The sequence below is a fragment of the Protopterus annectens genome, chromosome 12.part0 (genome assembly GCF_019279795.1).
Source record: "Protopterus annectens isolate FY-2018-M chromosome 12.part0, PAN1.0, whole genome shotgun sequence".
NCBI classification, from domain to species: Eukaryota; Metazoa; Chordata; order Ceratodontiformes; family Protopteridae; genus Protopterus; species Protopterus annectens.
The window spans coordinates 402,724,105-402,748,648 of record NC_056746.1 but is presented as its reverse complement, the minus strand read 5'-3'; the positions used below and the strand labels follow the sequence as shown (position 1 = coordinate 402,748,648).

At 38.8% G+C, this 24,544-nt stretch overlaps 1 protein-coding gene across 1 annotated transcript in view; it reads left to right on the top strand.

Annotated features, from left to right (window-relative positions):
• DNAH3 (dynein axonemal heavy chain 3) overlaps positions 1-24,544 on the top strand; it is a 2,217,123-nt gene that overhangs the window by 1,350,658 nt on the left and 841,921 nt on the right. The window contains exons 27-28 of the mRNA XM_044089509.1: positions 12,383-12,497; positions 20,680-20,875. Coding sequence (XP_043945444.1) covers positions 12,383-12,497; positions 20,680-20,875 — 311 coding nt within the window. The remainder of the gene's footprint in view (positions 1-12,382; positions 12,498-20,679; positions 20,876-24,544) is intronic.

The following is a 24,544-nucleotide window of genomic DNA, read 5'->3' as shown; positions in this document are numbered from 1 at the left end:
GCTCCCATCGATGTGGTAATTAGTGGGAACTAAGTTTTTACCAAAAGGGATGGCGCCGCTTTTTTTGGTGTTAAGCTTAAGGCCATGGTTTTGACACCAGTCATTGGTCTCAGTGAGGCCTTTCTGTAGGATGTCTGCATCACATGGGGAGTTAATAATGGTTCCCAGCTTGCAGCCATCAGCAAACTTGGTCAGCCAGAGACCCTTTGTGTTGCCCTGGACTTCTGAGAAGTACATGCTGAACAGGAGAGGAACCAGGACCAATCCCTGTAGGACTCCACTCATGATTGGTCTGCAGTCTGAGTTGGAGTCTGCTACTTTCACACTGTGTGTTCTATCTATGAGCCAGTTTGCAATCCACCTAGTGATATAGGGGTTGATGCCTAGTTTGGTGAGTTTACCAATAATCCCTGAGTGAGGAATGGTATCAAAGGTCTTGGCCAGATCCAGGCAGGCTATATGCACTGCCTTACCTTCATCCACAGCCCTGTTGACTGACTCAAAGAAGTCAACCAGGTTGAGCAGGCATGATCTACCTTTCACAAAGCCAAATTGTGTGGAGTCTAGAGTTTGGAGATTTCCTATATCTTTGTTAATCAGGTCCATGATGATGCACTCCATAGCTTTACATATCAGAATTGTCAGGCTAATGGGATGATAATTCCCAGGGTCTGTAGTCGCTCCCCCTTTATGGAGAGGGATGACTGTAGCAGTGCACCATTTAGTAGGGGCAAAGTCTGAGGTGAGGCTGTGACTGAACAGGGCACATAGATGTGGTGCCAGTTCGCTTTGTAGTTCATGTAAAGCACAGCCATGGATATTATCGGGTCCCATGGAAGCTGTATTCTTGGCCTTGGACAATGCAGCTTTAACTTATGCTGCAATAATGCTGGGTGCCTGGCATTCTTCCAGTATTGTGACTGGTCCTTTGTGGGGGGGGGGGGTAAAGTTGGCACTGAATCTGTTGGCCAGTATGTTGGCAATATCTGTTGGCTGAGTATAGGAGGTACCATTTTGCAGTATCTCAGAGCAAATCTGAATATTGATGTGGAGTTTCTTGATATAGCTATAGAAGACTTTGTGATTGCTTTTAGTGCCTGCCACAATTCTGCCTTCATATCTGGCTGTAGAGGATTTGATGAGGGATCTCAACTTTTTGTTGAGGCTAATAAGGGAGTTTTTCCAGTTTTGGGACTTCACCTTTTTCTGCAACAGTTTCTTCCTTCTGTTGTAGTGTTTATAATGGCAGGGGACCACCAGATTGGCTTCCTTTTTTGGAGGAGAGTGTCTTGGTTCTGTTGAGTATCACTAATTCCATGCATTTGTGTACATGTTCGTACAGTGCATTGGTGTACGATTTGGCAGTCATGATTTGGCAGTCATGCAGCTATTTTCCATTGGCATGGGTGTTGTGAAGTTAGCCACCACTGTTTTTAGCAATTCAAATCCAGCTTTGGAGAAGTTCCAAGCTTTGGAGAAGTTTTTCAAGGTGTTTACCTTTGCAGGGAATGTGGGTGAGATGTGGATTTCCATTGCTATCCTTTCAGAACTCATCACTGTCTTAATCTAAAACAACTAGGATGGCTAGAGTTTCTAAACCAGCTTCAATTTCACCAGCTTGCTATAGCCCATAAGACCCTGGATCATCCCACCAACACTCCAATACTCAATAGCCTCATTACCCCTTACAACAATCTTAAGAATTTACGCTCCTCAAACAAACTGCTGATTAATACTTGCAGATCCAACAACTCAGCAGGAGACTCCCCTGTTATCTAATACTGTTGGAAAGCTATGGAATCTACTACCCACTGAACTCGTAACTCTGTCTTCTCCTACACTTTTTAAAAAGAATCTAAAACTGTTTCTCAATACACACTGGTTATGCTCCTGTACTAACCCTGACTAACTTTCTTCCATTACACTAATAAATACTCTTCACGTTTATAGACTTATCCTTAAAGAATCAATAGACCATGTTATTATAAATCAAATATATGTATATATGTAAATAGTATAATTTCTTGTACATTACCTTTTACTGTTTACTGTTTGTGTTATGCTCATTATGGGTATTGTATTTTGTATTTTTTATTAACAATTTTTTATTAACAATAGCTGTTTTTTTTTAGCTTGGACTGTTACAACTTTCTATATTTTATTTTGTATGTGTCTTGGAGCTTTTCTCCCCGGGCCTCTACTGAAAATGGACATGTATCCAGTTAGACTAGCCCGGTCAACAAATGTAAAATAAAAATAAAATAAAATGGTGATTAGTTTATGGTCAGATCTAACTAGGGAGGGATTGACTATTGGTGTAGAGCAACAGTCGTCCATGTTAGTAATAACCAGGTCAAGGATGTTGCTTCCTGTAGTGGGAGTCAGAATGAGCTGGTCCAGGTCATTGGAAATGATGAATTCCTGGAAGTGTTGGGCCAGTGTATTGGTGCTTGAGTAGCTTTCCCAGTTGATGGAGGGATAGTTGAAGTCTCCTAGTAAGGAAGTGTTAGGTTGGACCTTAATAAATTCCAGGATGCTTAGGAACGTGGAGTGAGAGAATAGGGACATGGTTGGGGATCTATAGCAGGCTATCACCTTGATCTCCGTCTTACCCACTGTTAGTTGTACCTGAAGTATCTCAAATGTGTTATGCTGGGCTACTAGTCTGGAGGTGTGCATATCCTTTATGAATATGGAGACACCACTGCCTTTGGAGCTTTGGGCCATGGTTTGGGGCTGAAAGGTGTGGAATGAGTTATAGCCTGGTAGCACAGGGGTGCTTTCTGACACTTTAAACCAGGTCTTTGTTACAGCACAAATGTCAATGTTCTCCATTTTGAGGAGTGCTTCGAGCGAGTGCATCTTGAAATTTTGACTTCTAGCGTTGAGCAGCTTGACCTTCAGATTGCATTTACTTATAGCTGATACAGTGGTAATTTGGTCTTTGGAACACTGCCTAAAAAAGGCACTATAGGGGTGGCAAGAGCCTTAGCCAGTATCTGGAAACCCAGGGGTGACAGATGTAGGCCATTTCTGGCAAAGCATCGAGGTCTGTCAATCATGTCATCCTAAGCAGACAGATACTAGATCCCCTTAGAATGACACCAGAAACTTAGCCAATTGTTGAAGTCAATCATTTTTGTTTGTACTGCGGTATTATTCTGAGTGATGGTAGGATACTGCTCAGGGCTAGTCAAAACCAACATTGGTTAATATGTTTCTGCATGCCACTAGCATGCATCCTGGACATTTGTTGAATTCTTTACCATATGGTGAATTTAAAAGGATTTATGATCATACTAGTGACATAAATGAAAGAACTAATGAATTGGATAAAGTTTTGTTAAGATTGAGAGAAAGAGGTTATGATGAGGCTCATTTATTGGGATGTAAACAAAAAGTACTTGGGAATATTAATGATAGATCATATACATTAGCTATGAATAATAAGTCTGTGGGTAGGATTCATGACACAAAGGATGCTGATGATGATAAGAAGCTTTTTTATGTTACAAGATTTTCTCCGTTTTATAGTGAGTTGATTCAGATAGTGAGAAAATATTGGCATATTGTTAGTGAGGATGAAACTAAAGGCTATTTGTTTCCTGAACATATTACTTTTTCCTTTAAGAGGGGGAAAAATTTAAAAGAGTTGTTAAATCATAATTTTGTTAAGGGGAACAATAACCTTTTGCCTTTTGGCACTTTTCCATGTGGTCATTGCAGCATCTGTGATAGAGCTATGAATTTAAACATTATTAATGGTAAAACATTTGTTCCTAGGTTCTGTTTCAACTGCAGATCGACAGGGGTGGTATATATCCTGGGCTGTTCTTGTATTGATGTTTGGTACATAGGACAAACTAAGCGTATGGTTAGGATTCAGGTTCTAGAACATCTTAATAGAGGGGGTGATTTTTTGGCTAAACTGCTAGAGTTAGAAACTAGGATGATTTTAAAGTTTAAGACTTTAAGGCCCTTTGGTTTGAATCAGGAATTGGGTATTTAATATTTTATCATTCAACATTTCACATTTTGTATTTACGTTTGTATTTATTATTGTATTTATTAGTGTATTTATTTATTATGTTTAATGCTTATCTGTTATTGTTATTTAGTCAGCTATATTAATGCTGTTACTTTAAATGTTTAATATATAATTAATTAGTTGATTGAATTATTGACAGCTGTATGATGTGATGGATGTATATATATCTGTTTGAAATTAGAATGTACTGTGATCTATGAAGGCGAATTGCCGAGGTACCAGATCGCTGGTTTTTGAATAAAGAAATGCTGTTGGAGTGCCGGTGAAATTGTGTTTTTCAGTTTTCTTTTGCTCAGTTTTCTTTTGCTCTTGGTGATTTTTGAATCTAGTGTCATACCTGCCTGGGCCACATAATCCGAGAGCTCCACCATGTCTCTTTTCACGTAGTCCAGGGAGGTGCGTTTCAGGTCATTCACACCCATATGGACAATGACAGAGTTATACTTGTACTTGTTGTGGAGTGACCTGAGTGCATGTGTTATGTGTCGGATTCTGGTACCGGATAGACAGGTTACTATTACCTTCTCCTTATTCATCCTGAGTGGGACATCTGTGTGCCTCACTATTGAGTCACCTATGATTAGTGTATTGGGCAAGGTATTTAGCCTTAGGGGCTTAGGTTGAGGGGCACACTGTGGAGGTGAGCTATGCGTCCTGTGGTTTGTGCTGTGTTGTGGTGGTGGAGTGCATTTCTGTCTTGGAGGTCTCTGCTGTTTGGGTAAATTTCTATTGAGAGCCTCCGCAAAGGTGGGTGTGTGGTTTGTGTTTTTATGTGAGAGCTGTGATAGTGGGTGTTCAGGAGAGCTGTGTGTTCCATGTGGTCTGGTGCAGGTGTTGACCTTCTCCTTTTGACCAGCTAGTCCGGTCTTGGATGGAGAGTGCATAGCTTCCAATTTGGTGATACAAGTGCATCTCTCACAATTCTGAATGTTGAGAGGAAAGAGGAGAGGGTTGCCTTGTGTATATGAGGCAGTTACTGCACTGTCTCAGAATGCCCAAGTGCACCAGTTAAATAGGAGAAAGCACAGGGAACTTCCCTTTAATCGTAACAGGAGGGTTGGTCATAACTACTAAGTACTGGAGCTATTTCCGTGAAGAACGACTAGTGCTGATGGCACTTAGGTGTGCTACAATAATTGTTATAAAAACCTGTTGAAGTGCAAACTGATTAGGCTATTTGAAGTGCAAGAGAGAAAGAACTAGCAAGAGCTAAGGGAAAAACTGAAGAGCAGACTTTTTGGCACCAGTAATAGTTTGCCTCAGCTGGGCGCCTCAGTGCAAAGCTTAAACAAGTGCATACCTGCACAAACGCGGGCTTTTAAACCAGAAAATTAAAAGGGATGGAAAAACTGCTCAAATGGCCAATAAACTACAATTTCTGGACCAGAAGCCACTCCTCTTGTTGTAAATAGGCTACCTAGTGCTTACCACTCCCACTGATAAGCTAGAGGGCTTCCCTCCAACACAGAAAGGCTTGGGGGGCTCAGAAACTTACAGACAGTCCTGGATACAGAAAATCTATATCTAGACTAGACTAGTGACAGGAAAGGTGGGAAACAAGCGCAAACATGGGCTTTTAAACCAGAAAGTTGAAAGGGATGGAAAAACTGCCCAAACGGCCAATATGCTATAATTTCTGGGCCAGAAACCACTCCTCTTGTGGTAGATAGGCTACTTAGTGCTTACCACTTCCACTGATAAGCTAGAAGGCTTCCCTCCAACACAGAAAGGCTTGGGGGGCTCAGAAGCTTACAAACAGTCCTTGATACAGTAAATATGTATCTGGACTAGACAGGCAGGAAACAAGCTTACAATTTTTTTTTTTTACAGAAAAGCAGCTAAACAGCAGTAAAAACAATTCAAATGCAGTGCAAGCTAGCAGACTTGAGCGTGTAGCAATATTAAAGAAAATACAGTTTAACTAAATGCAATTAAATTAAAAAATGACTAAAAACAAGTGCAGAAGGCAGTAAATTAGGAAAAGTCAAGATAGAGGCACTTAGAGTATCAGAAAATGATGCCATCAAATGTACATATAATTCAATCAAGCAAAAATTAAGACAGTGCGGAACTCTGAACAGTTAAAAAATGCCAAAACATATACTTATCAGGTCTATATTTCCAGATTGTTTGAGAAGCACACTCAGTCAGAACACAAGGAGATTCTAGCAATGGTAGATTCTAGCAGTGTTTTTTTTTTTGTAAAGTGGAAAGGGAGAAAGGAGGAACAGATGATAATTCAAGGTTATGAAACTAAGTGGGTTGGCCTTCTCAAATGTTCTCTCTGTATTAGGTAGAATGAGCTAATGACACTAGACTGGGAGGAGTGTCTCAGATCACATTCACAGTAGGGGTGGGCTACTGCAAAGCCACCCAGTATAACAACAAGAATAGGAAATGAGGGGGGACTATTTTAGGGAGAAAACACTACAGAAAAGTGTATCACAGCAGGAAAAACAAAAGTGAGACACTAAATGAAAGTTTTAAACAGATAAAGGAGCAAGGAGACTATAGAGAATGCATTTAACTGCAAACAAATCAGTTATATGATACACTCCTTGGCAGGAAATCAGAACAAACAAACAGATGCTCAACAAATGGAGAACATTTCCAGTTAATACCTTTCACCCTAATGAAACTAGCTAAAAAAACCTTTACAAACAGTGTGACAGTAAAAACCTTATTTATCAGGCCCTGTAAGGCAGACAGTTTTAGTATAACCATACAAATTAGTTTATAGCAATAAAATATAGTAAAAGGTATGCAACAGACAGTGCTATAAATGGCTAGAATAAGCAATAACTAGTAAAATAAGCAAAAAAAGATACTTATTTATATATATATATATATATATATATATATATATATATATATATATACATATATATATATATGTGTGTTTGGTGATTTTGTTCTCCTGAGCTTTGCTTTCAAACAGCACACCTGTGATCTGAAAAGGAAGTTACATCACACACCATTATGGGTAAGGGTGAACAATTAGGCCCTGGGAAAGTTTCAGATGCTGAACTTACTGACAGCTGGCAGTTTTAGTCCATAAAATTTGGCAGAGCCTTAGCTGGCTCATCTAACATCCTGAGCCATTCTCTGATCTGGTGTCATATCTAAAAGCCCAGCCCTTTAGGTTGGTGGTCCAAATCAGATCTCCACCTTTCCCCCACCCCAGAGGTCTTCATTTGAATACCAAAAAAAAGTCCACTCCATTAATCTGGAGCTCCAAACAAGATCTCCACCTATTCCCCACCCTCTCAGCTTTTCATTGGAAGAACAAAAAAAAAAAGTCTACTTCCTTAGTCTGGGATTCCAGATTAGATCTGGGCCCTCTCTGCTCTTCAGTCAAACAGGAAAATCCTCTGCTCTTCAAAGAGCAAAAAAAAAAGACTTTTGGACTTTGGACTTTTTAAACTGTAGCAAGACAGCTGCTACATTTCTGGCAATCAGCTTACTACAGCTCTCCATACCATACACAAAGAGCTAGTTTAGAAAAGCCAGTAGAGAAAGAAGACTCCAGGAGGTGTGCTTCATGATCATGCCTCTTAACACCTTGCACCAGGGGAGGCTGCCCCCTTTAACCCACCTCATTACATTTTTGGGCCAAGGAACTTCTTAACAGAATGCTACCTATAGATATTTCCTATTCATTCCTTAAAGAAGTGTTAGTGTATGTGTAGCAAACAACGTTTGTTTCTTTTGCTCAAACAGCTTTACAGAACAATGTAAGACTACTGTATAGTTGTTGTATACATGGCTGGAACAGGTGACGGTGTAGTTTCTGCTTAAATATTTTCAGATGTGCACTTTGTAGCATGAAAATAATATTCTTTAGAGCTTATGGAGACTAAATACTATTATTCTGATTATTATATAATTTATTTCCTCACAGTAACAAATAAAAAGGTTTATTATTTTGTGACATAATTTACCAACTGTGTCCTAAGAATATGTAGCTGTTATGCTGTCATGTCTTGAAAGTAGCAATCAGTAACTCACATTCATTCATTAATTAGTTAATTCATTCATTCATTCATTCACACCAAAAACTAGGCTTACTCTGCAGAGTTAGAAACTTCCTCACCTCCATATCCAGATACTCCCTTGCAAACAGTTATTTTCTGCCTTCTCTTCTTTATGGAGCCCCCATTTTCACTTATCTTCAAATCTCACTTATTCAAAAACTTGAATAATGTTACAGTAAAATAGACAGATTTGCATCAAATTCTCGCTGCGTACCCACCATTGCACTGCACTGAAAATAATTAACTGGCTAGAACTACCTAAAATATATTCAGCTAAGAGCTGTTGGACATGCTCCACTTAAAAAAATCCCAATCCCTCTGAGCTACACGCTGTGGGGCCTAAACCTTGTCACCACAATAAACAGAGCATGCCGGAGGGATAGATTCCTGTCCCAGAGACTTCCCATGCTCTGGAATAAACTAACTATCTATATCAAACAAAGCTCCTCATTAGCACTCTTCAAGAAAAATCTTGATGATTTGATGGGAAATAGGAAATTCACCCTGGGGATCACTTCTGTGGCTCTGCTCGACAGTGGCACAGGAAAATAATTTTCTTGGGTGGCAAAAGCCAGGTTACCTTTTTGGCTGGGCTTGTATAGGCCCTAGGGCCGATAGCCTAGTACCTACTTATGAACCTATAATCACCCCAGACAAAATCATTCATTACCCAGCCACCTGCCCAGCCCTAAATTCTATAGTACAAAAACACTCCCCTAAATGGTTCCTGTGAGCAAGTAACCAAGTACAACTCAGTGTTCACAAGCCAGCTAAATCAGCAGGGTATTCTATAAGGACAGACACACCCCTCAAATCCTTTACACACACTCTCTTAAAAATATCTAAAAAATGCATGGCTGTGCTCATGTTCTTCACCAAGTTAATCAAATAGCTCCTTAATTTACAGGTGGCGCAGTGGTGCAGCAGTTATTGCTGTCGTCTCATAGCAAGAGTTCCTCCGGTTCGATTCTCATCTGGGGTGCCGTCTGTGTGGAGTCTGCATGTCCTGCCTGCATTCACATTGGTTTCCTCTGGGTGCTCTGCTTTCCTCCCACATTCCAAAGACATGCATCTGGAGCATTTCTCTGTGGGCCTCTGCTGAAAATGGGCTCTGTCAAAGTTGGACTTCCCAGTAAACAAATGTTAAATAAATAAAAATTTGTAACTGAACAGCATTACCCTCCATCTTGCTATTATATTTTATAAAATTGATAATTTCTTGCCTCTTTTACCTATACCTTATGCTACTATTATCACTATACAGTCCCCTAACTTTTCTTTCTCCCTTTTGCTTCTTTCCTATCCATACCTCACTTTACTGATAAACACACAAGTTTCTATCTCTTACTTTCTCTCTCCTGTAATTTGTCTCCACTCCTCTCTCAACCCCGTAATAAGTATGTTATAATAAATAAAAATTATTTAACTATCAAGCAGAATCATACTGATCTGAATCATGTAATAGTAAAGACCACTTGTCTCATTATAGAATCTTCTAAGTAATATCTAATGTCTGTAATTAATGTGCAAGTATGTTGCATCTAATATATGTAAAAATGATGTGCTATCCATTATTGTATATTCTTTCTTAGATGTGAAAACATTCATTGTTGCTCTGTATTAAGCTAATGTAATATGTTAATTGTCTCTGGAGCTTTTCTCCCTGGGCCTCCGTTGAAAATGGGCACCCACACAGTTGGACTTTCTCTGTAAACAAGTGTCAAATAAATTAAACTTGCCAGGAGGCAGAGCCTATCTCAGCACTAAATAGGTTAAACATTTTAAACTATTTCTGGATGGGCATCAGTCCATCACAGGATGCACATGCTAACTCACTCTGCAGTTGACCCTATTTCTGATTGTGCCCATGTTAATGTATCACTTTTGTGAAGCCTTACTACCTCTCTAATAGTGTACTTTGGAAATGCTTGGAACCACTACAGAATATTTTGATTTATTGTAACAATTCTCTCCATTAAAAATAGCACAGTTGTGTAGATTTCTGAGGAGAAATCACTGATCTATAAAACTACACTTCCTACCATCCTCCTATTATTATATCTGGGGAAATCATATACCGTCTCATAGATGTCAAACAGTGACAAAACCTTTTGGCAATGCTTTATATGGAAGTTTTGCATTTGTCTGGTTTGTAATAGTACTTCTTTTAAAGAAGTTCTACTAATTGCCTGCATACTGAATTTTGTTATTCATATGTATGGTATATATCATTTGCCAACATTGTACCAGACTCTGGTGCTGAAGCTCTTATTTTACTGGTTAGTCAGTGTCTCCACCCTGACCTATGGACATGAGCTTTGGGTAGTGACAGAGAGGATGATGTCATGGATGCAAGAGACAGAAATGACATTCCTTCACAAAGAGGGTGGGCTCACTCTATGTGATAGAGTGAAGAGCTTAGCAGACTAATAGGACCTAAGAGTACAACTCCTGCTTCTCTTTAATGAGTAGAATCAGTTGAGATGGTTTAGGAACCTTGTCAGGATGCTGTCTAGGTATATTTCATAGGAGGTTTGCAAGCCAGTGCATACAGAAGTGGCCCAAGGACAAACTCAGGACATGTCAGATGGGTTGTATTTCTCAGCTTAGTTGGGAATACCACAGGTTGAGCTTGCTGGGGATAGAGAAGTCTAGTTTATCCTGCTGAGTTTTCGTCTATGATGTAATTTAGGAAATTATGATGATGGTGATTGTGATGATGATGGTGATTATTATAGTAAACTAGTTTTCAAGTATTGTAACTTATGGATTCAAATATTTAGTGTTACATTATCTGAATACTATATTTATACTTTGTTGCCGGTTGTTTTGGTGCAATTTATTTAGTTCTTTAATTGAAAAGGTCACATATATATATTTTATTGTTAACATTCTGAAAACAAATATATATATTTTACTAAGTTACATATAAGAAGGGCTGTTTGCTTGCCATCCCAATCCTTTCCTGTGCACGATGCTGTCTTTAAGAATTGAATAGAGTGTTTAACAACACAGGATATATGAGGGAGCAATGTGCATGTGTATGTCAGTGTGCTTCAGTCTGAGACCTATGTTGTTGTCTCACAGGGAAGAAGCCATGCAGTTTGCATTGAAACTGCTGGCCATGAGATCATACCACTAAAATGGATATAACTAATTTATTATGATTTATGGTGGTGCTGCGGTAGCATTGTCACCTCACAGTAAGACTCTGTCCGGTTCGATTCTCAGCTAGAGCGTCTTCTGCATGGAGACATGCGTGAATGGGCATACCTTCGTTGAAGGTTGTGTGTCAGGGCTGGTAACTCGGCATGTAAAAATCAACTACCAATCATTAGAGGACCGGAGTTCCGCTGTGGCGACCCCTAACCGGGAAAAGCCGAAAGACACAAAAAATTATTACAGTGAACTTCATCTAAGATCTGCTGTTATGTTTAATATATATGCATATAACTACTTTCCATGTTTTTCATTTTGTCCTGAAGTTATTACTATGATCACTGGTTCTGTGGACTGCTTATTAATTTAAATGTGGAATAAATAAATCTTTGTTCTATTTTGAACTGGTGCAGTTGTCATTAGTACATAAGGCTTATGGATTTTTTCAGCCAAAGATTTAATTCAGAACCAAAGGAAAGGTGGGGAACAGTGGATAGCTGCCCCAGGTACCAAACTGTAGGATGTGCCAATCAGAATGTGCAACTAAAGGAAAAAGAGCCATTTGTGATCTCTTAATGATGCCTTATGACCTGCCAAGTTGTTCTTTTCTGTCTTTCTGCAGAGAGTTTTTTTAATTTTTCAGTCACTGTAGTGCCCATCTTGATTGTCAGGAAATGGAATCAGACCTGACTCTGTACAATCTTATTTTCATTTTGTGGTATTACTTACATTGCATTACCTGATTTCTGAATTATTATTTGTTTGAATTGCCACCATTGGTGAGTACAGATAGTTCTGATATTCCTCCATACAGTGGGCTGACATGACTTCAAAGATGAGCATGTTTAAGGATAATTACACTGTTAAGGACAATGGAATTCTTCTGACACATGTTTTTCAGTACTGAAACCATGAGTCATAGAAACATTTCTGGTAAGATCTCATCGGTGCTATCAACACCAGCATTATATTTATTCAGTCGTTGAAAGATGTGTGCTAAATGGAATGATATATCAGTGTATGAAAACACATGAGCCTGCAGTGTGCAACTGACATTTATGATTTAAAGCAATTTAGTAATCACAAACATATGATAGTCAATGGGCATTCTAATTTTTTTTTTTTTGGTTCGCTGATAAAGGAGTATTTACAGAAGAGTAACCAGCAGATCAGTGACATTGTCGAGCTTGTGCGAGGGAAGCTGTCGGGTGGTGCACGCATGACCCTTGGAGCATTAACTGTAATCGATGTCCATGGTATGCAGTTATTATGTATTCTTTTATCTGTCAGCCTACAAACTTGTAAAACCATGTCGTTATTTTTTCTTCTTTATAAATATTTTTATTATTTTCATGACAAGAATAATATTAGTTTGGATGAGCAGAATTTTATTAGATATGTGATTCATAAGTGACCTGAACATTATGCTTATAACTGGAAAATATGTTTGAAACTTCCAAATGAAGCAGTTGACTCAGCTTAGTAATGCCAGATGAAATGACTGAAGAGGTGAGGGTAAAACAATCTGGCATTCAGAAAAAAAAAGTGGGAAGTACTTGGACAGGACAAAGGAAAACAGTCTTCAGAAAATAAATGCATGTAGAAAAGAACATCAGTTGAACTGGAAAAAGAACAAAGTATTGCAAGTCAGTTAGTAAAAGAAGGTGAAGAATGAAGACTGAAATATTAGGGCTTACATGTGGAGTCTGCATGTCCTCCCCGTGGTCAAGTGACGTTAAAGACATGCATGTAGGTGCGTGCATGAATGGGCGTGCCTTCTTTGAAGGTTGGGCATCGGGCTGGCAACTCGGCACCATAACAATCTACTGCCAGTCATTAGCGGACGGGAGTTCTGTGTGGCGACCCCTTACCGGGAAAAGCCTAAAGACAGGGGAAGAAAACCAACAGGTAGGAAGGACACAGAAGAAGCATTATTACTCAACAAGTACTTTTGTACTCATGAAGAAAGCAGAATAAGAGGCTGGTGTTGTGTAGTGTGAACAAAAATGGAAGGGAACTGAACACCAGTCCATTTATGTAATCAGGAATTCTAATGCACTATAATAGAGCAAAACTCATTAAATATAACAATATCAGAGAAAGTACTGGAAGCATTTTGGCTTTGTTCATTAATTCTTAAAATGTAGAAATGTTTGTGTAAGACTTGAGGTCTGTGTTAATACCCCATCACAAAACTGACAATAATGAGAAAGCTGTCATCTCTGCAACACTCAACTTTAAAGCAGTGTAGAGAATTGTTTCTGAAAGGAAAAGGGGAAACTCACCAGTTTGTTAAATGCAATTATCTTCTCACAGTATGAAGAATACATTGCAATCAATACAGTGAAAGGTATGTTTAATCAAAAAAGCTATTCTACTCCCAACAGACCTGCAAAAGTAAATATATTATTTCCCTCTGCTTGTCTCTGTTTCTGAGATTCAGTGATTGTATAAAATGGCAGTAGTAGCGTAGCAAGAGTGGGACTAGATATTGCAATTGTGGTCAAAACTGAGAGCTGTTCCCTGTGTGGTCTAAGCATAGCAACTGCTTGCTACCTTGTAGCAAGCAGTTTGCTACAGTTTAAAAGTAAACAATTTAAAAAAAAAATGATTTTATTTTTAACTAAGACCTGAGACCTGTAGCATTCCATGCAGGCAGGGTATAAATTGTAGCAACTGTTTGCTACATCTGCAGCAAGCAGATTGTTAATGTTTAAAAATAAGATTTTCTTTTTAAACTAAAACATGAGCGCTGCACTGCTTTGTGGAGGCAGAGTATAAACTGCCGAAAATGTCTGCTGCATTTGTAGTAAACTGTTTGCTACAGTTTAAAAGACGAAACTGTTTTTTTATTTTTAATGCAATATGTTCAAGATCACTAAGATAGCATTGGAGAGCCTGTATCTAAAGAGATAAATGTATTTACTGTTCCTGTGTGAGATGCTCTCATATTTTAGAATATGTATTATTTTCTTGGTACTGGTCTGTTGATGTGCAACTTCATGTCTCATGTTATAGAGAACAGACCTTTAGTTTAGAAAACACCATGTGACAGCCAGAATGCACTGAAACATGAGGACCTACAAAATCATGGATTCACTTAGGAAACATTGCACCCCCCACACCCCTTGCTAATTATGTATGCCAACTCCAAGATCCCAGTAGATTGCGGAAAGAGCAAATTCCCAATCTCCACTGTTCTACAATCTTGCTCAAAAAAAGCATGTAAGTGTGATAAACTGATTTTCAATAAGGTGTTATGTCTTTTTTTCTGTTCAACAACATGTTTTATATACATAGCTAGCTAGATAGATATATAGAGAGAGTGGCGAGAGAGTGAGAGAGAAAGGTGTGTGTGTGTGTGTGTGTGTGTGTGTGTGTGTGTGTGTGTGTGTGTGTGTGTGTGTGTGTGTGTGTGTGTTCAAAATATTTCCATCTCTCTGTACAGCACAAACCATACACCTCTTCAAAAACTTTACTGTTACCCAGAAACTTCCACCAAACAAAGTAAGCCTAGGCACAAAGTTCAGATACAAATGGCTCAAATCACGCTGCCTTATATTCCACCACCTACACCTATGTGGTGACATACATCCTAACCCTGGCCCCTGAAACCTATACCTCCAGCTATCTGGCTTACACCTATATGCAACCAACCTTAGAGGCATCTGTAATAAATTGCCAGATATCCATGCCTGGATAGCTCAATACTGCCTTGATATTCTAGTCATAACCGAAACATGGCAAAGTCAAGAAATCACAAACTAGAGAAAAAGGTGGAAGTGTAGCTATTTTATTTATATATATATATATATATATATATATATATATATATATATATATATATATATATATTTACATATATAGGGCTGTACTTTAGAAGACTGACAGACCAAAACACTGAGCCCCAAAAGACTGAAAATTCAAAATACTGAACACATTTTTAATGTAGGGTGCAAGCCCCCCCCCCCCCGTACTCCTCATTTGGGGGACAGCGCCCCCCCCCACACCCCCTGCTAACTATATATACCAACTCCAAAATCGCACAACAGTAGAGAAGGGGCAAATTCCATTATTCAGTATTTTGAATATTGAGTGTTTTGGGATTCAGTCTTTTGGTTTTTCAGTCTTCTGAAGTAGACCCATATATGGATGTCCTTCATTAAGTCGAATTAGCTGAACATGGAAGTACAAAAGGTCGAGACCAGAATATCTAATTACCATAACACTGAAAGTTGAGAACGCTGAGTTTTGTAATGTCAAATTTGTTAGTATCCTAGTGGTGTAGAGTTTTTGTCTTGCACTGTCACTTTAAGAAGTTATGTAAAGTGTGGGACAAATATGGCTGATGTAACATGTAACCCTTTACCGTGATTTTTGAGACGTTTTGGTTAAAGTTTTTGAGAAATGGGTATGGGTTTTTTATTGTTTAGAATATATTTTTAAGCTTTAAAGAAATGGTGGTAGTGGTAGTTAAATTGGTGGTGCAAGTTACTAGGAGGGGGAAGTATGTATTTTGGATGTGTGTTGGTGGTGTGTGTATAACTTTTGAAGATTGCGGTACAGTGAGGATCAGGAAATTTGCCTTTTCTCCACTGTAGTGCGATCTTGGAGTTATTATATTTAATATGTAGGGTGTGTATGGGTTGCAGCCCCCCTGAAAAACACAAGAAAGGCTTAATGTGGAGTATGGAGGTACGGATGCAGTGTTTTAGGTGTAGATGGGAATGTTGTGATGATTACATTGTCGAGTTTATGGTTATTCAAGGTTTTGGCATTTAGATATTCTGGTCAGGACATTTTGCATTTCAGTGTTCTGGCAATTCGACTTAATGAAGCTGATCCATATATAAATATAAATATGTATATATAGAGATATAAACCCTCAGCCTATCTCCCATATCATTACCCAAAAATTTAAAAAAAATTCAAGAGATCTTAATAATATGAATCAAACTAAATACTCATAAAAGCCTGTGCATTGTAGGAATATACATGTCCCCTTGTAGCAATATTGACACTTCAGAAGAATTTTACTCTGGGGTCTCATCAAACATTTAGCAAGAAACCATCATAATGGGAAATCTCAGCATTGATTGGCTAGCCGTAGATAACAAAACCCCTAAATATGCCATCAGTTTATACAGCTTCCCTTGGCTCATCTCAGCCCCTACCAAATAAAACAAACCAACAAACAAAGCAACAACAATTTATTGGATACTGACCGACAACCCTAAAAACATTATCAAAGGTGACAACCTCCCAGTTGTCCAAAGTGTTCATCTCCCTATCTATGCTATAAGGGATAGCACTCCTGTAAAAAAACAGCACTGATATAACAATGCTCATAACCTCTTCTCCTTCCAGCCTGATTCATTCATCTCCAGCCTGAAAGCAGTCAACTAGAGGGTGCTACAAACTCTACACTGGGATGAAGCCATACCCCTGTTTAACTACATTCATGAATATACTAAACGGTCATGCTCCCATTAGACCTAAAAGAATTAAGATTAACCCTGTTTCCTAGCTGTCTAATACTAAACAATGAATGAAAAAATGGGATAATGCATGGAAAACATAGAAGTACAGTACTATATCCAGTCTTCAGTTATACAAGGAACTAAGAAATGCTACCCAAAACAAGATCAGAACTGAAAAAGGAACAAACATATTAGACTGCAAACTGAGAACCAAAGTAACCATAAAGCCTTCTGGTCATCATCTTCTAAATCCAGGTCAAACATTACCGCCCATCCCATGTTTAACTAACCAAACAAATATTATTGCTAACCAATTTAACACTCATTTTATACAAACAGTTACCTGTCATATTAACACCGCACCCATCCCTATCACCACTCCCCCATAAAACCACAAAGCAGCCAAAAGATCTTTACCTTCCAACCAGTACCTACTGCTGTGATCAATAATCTCAAACCTACCACCTTGGCCCCAGATGAAATGCCAGCAGAATATATTAAACTAGCAGCAGAAGCCCTTATCCTACCCAGTATCAATCCTAATAAATAGGTCAATTAAAGAAGGATATCTTCCCATACTTTGGAAAAAAAATCATATATCTTACCTCTGCACAAAGGAGGAAAATCCACTGACATTTCTAATTATATGACCATAGCCATCTTATCCCCTTTGTCAAGGATACTACAAAAGTGTATTTATAGACAAGTCCTCAGCTTTATTACAAACAGCAACCTTCTCACCCCCCACCTAGCATAATGTCTACCCACACCACAGCACTTCTAAACTTTATCACTACAGTCAACTAGAGTAGGAATAATTGTGATTCACTCTCAGCAATACTCTTGTATCTGTCCAAGGCATTTGACACTGTGCCCCATCAGAGACTTTTATTTAAACTCGTTTTATTAGGGCTAGTCTCATCATCATTATGCTGGTTTCATAGCTACCTCTCAAACAGGATGCAGGCAGTCAAATGGGAAAAACAACATCTCCACGTTTCTCCCTGTAACAGTTGGAGTCCCTCAAGGCTCAATATTAGAGCCTTTGCTGTTCAGTATATCTTCAACAATGATCTGCACACTGAGAAATCAACATGCATTTATCATCTGTTCTGCAAATAGTCTAAAAAATTGCAGCATCTAAGTTAGGAGTCCCTTACCTCTGTTAAGGCATGGCTAACAGACTCACAATTACTATTAAATCACCTCAAAAAACAAAACTGATCCCATTCACCCCAAAGCAGCTATCTCTCCAGAGATATCAATTTACCATCACCTCATTCAATAATACTGCAGTAGAACTAGTAACCAGCACCAGACTGTTAGTAGTTATCTTTGATGACCGTCTGAAATTCAGTCACCACATTAAACAGGCAATAAAGAGAATTCACCAAAAACTAGGAACCCACTAGAAAAGCAAACAGTACTTAATTGACAAAGCCAGAACAACCAAAGCACCTTCTTTCTTTCTCCCTTCCCTTCTTTATGCTGGCCCCATACTCTTCAATGTGTTTTCCACCATACTCTCCTCAATAGATTGTTGTTACAACAAAGTAGTCAAACCACCGCTACCGAACTCACCACTGTGTACCTCTAAAACAACTTTAGTGGCTCCAGTTATGGCAATCCCCAACTCACTCACACTTAGTGACTACCCACAAACTCTTATACCTCCCTGAAAAGTGTTCAAACCTAATCAACTTGCTCCAGCAGTATAACCCAACCAGACCACTTTGGTCTGTTTACCAGCTGCTGTTGACTGTATGCAAGTCTAAGACCTCCATTGGAGATGCACTGTCCTCCTCCTGTACTGCAAACATTTGGAACTCTGTACCCTGAGCTCTTAGACAAATTGAAAATGCTAAATCATTCAAAAATCAGCTAAAGTAATATCTGTGTGATGCATGGCTAAGCTTATGCTCCACTCCTGGTTAAGTCCTTGCCCTAACTCTGCCTATAATGTCCTTTAACTCAGACTCATTCATGTACTTTTCTTTAGTCTATCCTTCTCCTTATCAACTTCTATTTAACTCACCTTGTCAGCTCTAACTGCTTCAACTCCTAATGTATCTTGGAAAACATACTGCATATTGTGTATCTAAACATCAGTCTTGTAAATCGTTTTAACTGCTATATAATTTACTAAATTCTTTAAATGTTTATATGTTTCTGTAACCTATTGTTTTAAATAACTACATTATCTGTCTAATTTGTAACTACTGTAGAGCTTTTCCCATTTGGACTATCCTAGTAACAAATGCAATAAATAAATACTAAATATGGTGTGTGTGTGTGTGTGTGTGTGTGTGTGTGTGTGTGTGTGTGTGTGTGTGTGTGTGTGTATGTATGTGTATATATATATATATATATATATATATATATATATATATATATATATATATATAGTCACACACACACAAAACATGACGGCAGTGATAAGACAGTAATAGATAGAGCTAATGATATACGTGTGTATATATATATATATATATATATATATATATATATATATATATATATATGTATACACTCACACACACACACACACACACACACACACACACACACACACACACACACACACACCACACTCCTGCAGTCACATAGGTTTCCTCCCACATTCTAAAGACATGCAGTAGGTGGACTGGACACTCTAAATTGTCTGTAGATGTGAGTGCATATGGGAATGAGCGGATGAACTAACAAAGCAGGGCTAGCCACCCGGCGTTGTAAACCTGGGCTTGAGATGATTGTCACTGTTGAAGTGACACCCCGACCCCATGTGCAAAATGGAAAAAGAGGTTGAGGATGGATGGCTGGATAATGATATGCATTCAATTTACATGTAAATACACTGTTAAAGCACTGAAGAGTTTGAATTACTTTGTCCAACCTTGTAAACAGCATCCATGTAGGGACAAATATGGTAAGGAATAATTTCATACAAGGGTACAAAAGGTGAGTGGATCTTGATTACTTATAAGAGGAGACACTGAGAATATCAAAATGTGCACCTTAGAGTAAAGTGGAGTAACATGAATGATAGAAGAGGACTTAAAGTAAAGTGAGATTATCACATAGTCAAGTAACTTAATATTATAAATAATGAGAAGCAGGATCCATTTCAAAAAGCAGTCATTTAACTGTGAAATAGTATAGCATAAAGTATCAGCAATGGTAAAAACGGAGCAAAAGCAGGAAGATCTGATAAAAAATTCTATTTTATTCTCCAACAAGTAAAACGGATGAGTGCGCTTTCGCTTACAAAGCTTCATCAGAGCCATATTAAATAGCCTTCCCATAGGACATTTATACCTAAATTCAAAAAACTTATGGCCAATCAAGCTTACATATCAATTACTACTTCAGAACAATGTATATTTAGTGACGTCTTTTAAAAACATTTACACATTATAAACAACTTTATTATATTATATAAATCTCCTATAGTAGAAGATATATATACAAATATATAAAAAATATGTATATATGTGTGTGAAAGCGCGCTCATCCGTTTTAGTTGTTGGAGAATAAAATAGAATTTTTTATCAGCTCTTCCTGCTTTTGCTCCGTTTTTACCATTGCTGATATTTGTTTATAGAGAAAGTAGCTACGGAGCATTTACTTGGTTGGTTGGTGGTGAACTCTCTGTTTCTGATTATAGCACAAAGTATGATATGAAGAAGAATTCATTTACAGAAAAAAGCTGAGCACATCAAACAGATTTCCAACATAACTAGTAAAAGTATACATAGATAGTGCAACAGTGGGTGACACGTACAGAAAATGCTTATAATACAAAAAGCTAAATGGCGATAGTGATGAGGCTGAAGCTGGAGCAAAAGAGTTGTCACTAGCAGGAAAAACATGCAGGAAAAATACATTAATGCTCATGTGCTATCATTAGAGTCTTCATTTAGATGACATTGATTGATTGTATTTTGCTTTTTGTTTCTAGCTCGTGATGTAGTTGCTAAACTTGCCCAAGAGAAAATTAATTTAAACGATTTCCAGTGGATCTCTCAGCTTCGATATTATTGGGAAAATAATGATGTGTTGGTACGAATGATCACCACAGAGGTTCAATATGGCTATGAGTACCTAGGCAACTCCCCACGCTTGGTTATCACACCTCTAACTGACAGATGCTACAGGTAAAAACAGGATTAATTAGACTGTGGAGAAATATATACTACAGTTAATAGACTTTTCTCTTAGATTCTTGAAATGAGGTAATGAAACCAAATTGCAGGTCAATGTAACTATTAGGTTTTACCTGAATTTTAGAATTTCTTAACATATTTGAAACCATTACTTGTACTGTCTTACTATCAAAGACACTAGAGGAAGGTAACTATATGAATTAGAACATTTGTGTACATTGTCATGCACCCAAATAAAAGTTTGACACAAAAGAAAGCAATGAGCGCTTTGCCCTTGAAAGAGCTTCTTCAGATCAAGATGTTTTTCAACAAAGAAGTTTTGACTTTTAAACAAGTTAAAATTGTTGATTACTCATAAGTCTCAAATGAGTTTGTCTGTAGTGCATGATTCTTTTTCCCTGATGTTTTAGGATTCTCAGCCAGCAGCTTTGTTGTTTCCAAGTTGCAGTTTTCTCTGTGGTGTGTGTGTGTAATTGGTTCTACCTCAGTTAGTCGACACGCCGGAACATCGACATGGAAATCGCGAGCCCCAGAAGATCGACAGTTCAGAAGACCGACGCGACGGGCCCCAGAAGATCGACAGTTCAGAAGACAGACTCGACGGATGAAAGCACCGACGTCGAGGATGCCGACATGGGAAAAGGCTGTGTAAGTATGCGGTAGTGACGGACGTTAGGGTGCGAGTAAGGTAAGTGTGGATATTGACTGTCTGTGGGGATAGGGGTGGGTTAAGTGAGTTAGGGTTAGGGAGCGGGTCAGGTAAGTGTGCGGTAGTGATTGTGTTTGGGTTAGGGGCGGGTTAATCACAACAATCAACAAACAAAACACATTCCCTGTCCAAAAACCACATACACAACACAAGCACACCAAAATCCCTACAAACCCACACTAAACCTCACATACACAACTACCTACAACCCTAACCCAAACCCTAACCCTAAGGTCCGTCACTACCGCACACTTACCTGACCCGGCTCCTAACCCTAACTCACTTATCCGCCCCTAACCCAAACACAATCACTACCGCACACTTACCTGACCCGCTCCTAACCTTAACTCACTTAACCCGCCCTAACCCAAACACAATCACTACGCACACTTACCTGACCCGCTCCCTAACCCTAACTCACTTAACCCGCCCCTAACCCAAACACAATCACTACCGCACACTTACCTGACCCGCTCCCTAACCCTAACTCACTTAACCCACCCCTATCCCCACAGACCGTCAATATCCACACTTACCTTACTCGCACCCTAACGTCCGTCACTACCGCATACTTACACAGCCTTTTCCCATGTTGGCATCCTCGGCGTTGGTGCTTTCATCCATCGAGTCGGTCTTCTGAACTGTCGGTCTTCTGGGGCCTGTTGCGTCGGTCTTCTGAACTGTCGATCTTCTGGGGCTCGCGATTTCCATGTCGATGTTCCGGCGTGTCGACTAACTGAGGTAGAACCATATGAGAGACATGCACACACACACACACACACACACACACACACACACACACACACACACACACACAAAATAGAGAAGAAGGGTATGGTCTACTGATCAGCTTTTCCACAGTGATCCTTATCTAAGTAATGCAATTAAATCAATTCCTAAATAAACTAATTACTGCTGAAGTGAATAGGCAAACTGTTGTAAAGCAATGACTTGGCTGTGTAGCCAGACATGGTGTGCATATGAGAGTATGACACCTAAAAAAACAATGAATATGGGATGTGTGGAGCTTGGCTTTGACAAGATGCAGCAAGACAGATGCCTCAAGCAACGTAATGAGTTTGTGGGCACTCATAAAGTAGTGATGAGCTAATGAAATAATAAAAAGGTACAGTCCATTACAGGCAAAACATACAGTGAAGTTTGATGAAAAAACAAAGAAGTAGATTGACTGGAACAGCAAAAGATTACACCAGACACAATTGGAGAACTGTACAACATTTTCTGTCTGTTAGAGCTAAGTCACATTTTTATATATGTATTTAGTTGTAAGCAGTTTGGTGCAACTAAATCAGTCATGGAACAATCAAAATGACTATACTGATATGCATTTGTGCTTTGGAGACTGTAGGGTCACTAATCTCATTCTAAGTATCCTTAGAGGTAAAAAGTATGGCCTGATAGTGTTGTGGTATACTCCAGAAAAGCTTTAACAGAATTTTAGTTACCTGTGCTTTGTAGTTTAGACCCAAAATGGAAGACTATGTCATGTGAGGAGAGTAGCAGAATTGTCAGCATACTGAAACAATATGGTATCACCACAGTGCTCCACATTTCATTAATGAATACAGTGATGAAAAAATGGGTCAGCCACTGGGCTCTATTGACCATCCATGGTCATTCCTGGGGAAGAGAAAGGGAAAAGTGTACCATCCCATCTAACTATATACACCTGAGCCATCTGTGCACAGTAACAGAGACCCCATATGCAGTTGGAAGTTTAAGGAGGTATCCATGGTTGATTGTATCACATGTCTTAGAGATGTCTAATAAAATATGAGATTATTGCTACAGTTGAGATGCTGAATGGTATCAGGCAGAGTTGTATAGTGCCATGCTTCATTCTCAAGTCATGTTGCATCTTATATATAAGATTATTTTAATGAGATATTGGAGGAGCTGATCATGTATGCATTCCTACAAACTGAGAGGGGGAGAGGAGGTGGTGAAGTCATAATAACAAGTACATTCTTTATGCAGCAGTGCCTAAAGGGCCGGTTTCCAATGTTGCATCACACTCCTTTGCATAAGCAAGCAGTTTATTAGTTTTGACACAAGCTTTACCATAAACCTAACTGTTCTTTTAAGAATTATTGAGGTAAATTGTCAGTTGAGACTAGTCCAGTTTTCTGTTTACAAAGAGGTTGATGGTCCATGTGGAGACACCAGTTTCAACCATGAAAGCAAAACACTCTGACAGACAGTAATCTGGCGTTCTTGATTTTGTTTGCAAATAAAATTATATTCCCTTTCTACATTTTGATGATTTGCATGTAAAACAATGAGCAGGTTAGATTTCATCAGTGAAAAGTAGAAACACTCCTATCAGAGCACATAATACCATGCCTTGTTAGACCAAATTTTAAAACTATAATTTTCACATAAGCCAAATTTCAGCCACAGTCACATTATAAAGGATTTTTGCGTAATCCAGTTTTGTAAAACAATGCCACGGTGGTACGACGGTAGAGTTGTTACCTCACAGCAAGAAGTTCTCCCGTTCGATTCTCGGCTGGCTTGGGAGTACATTGTGTGTGGGAGTCTGCATGTCTTCCCTGCGGTTGGGTAGCGTTCGAAAAACATTCGTGCGTAAATGGGCGTGCCTTTGTTGAAGGTTAGGTGTCGAGCTGGCACCTTGGTGTTTCGTAAAAATCTACTGCCAATCATTAGCGGACCGGAGTTCCGCTGTGGCGACCCCTTACCTGGAAAAAGCTGAAAGACAAACAACAACAACAACCAGTTTTGTAAAACAGAAATCTTTTTTTTATATATACTTCTTGCATTGAAATGTACCAATTTAAGGCTTATAAAATTGACCATATATTTAGGAGGGTGCAACACTTATGTTGTGGGAGTTTTATCCTGCGTAAGAATTTTTTTATGGTTCCCCATTTGGTCTATTGTTGTTAAGTGAGTAGGTTTCACTGCATTTG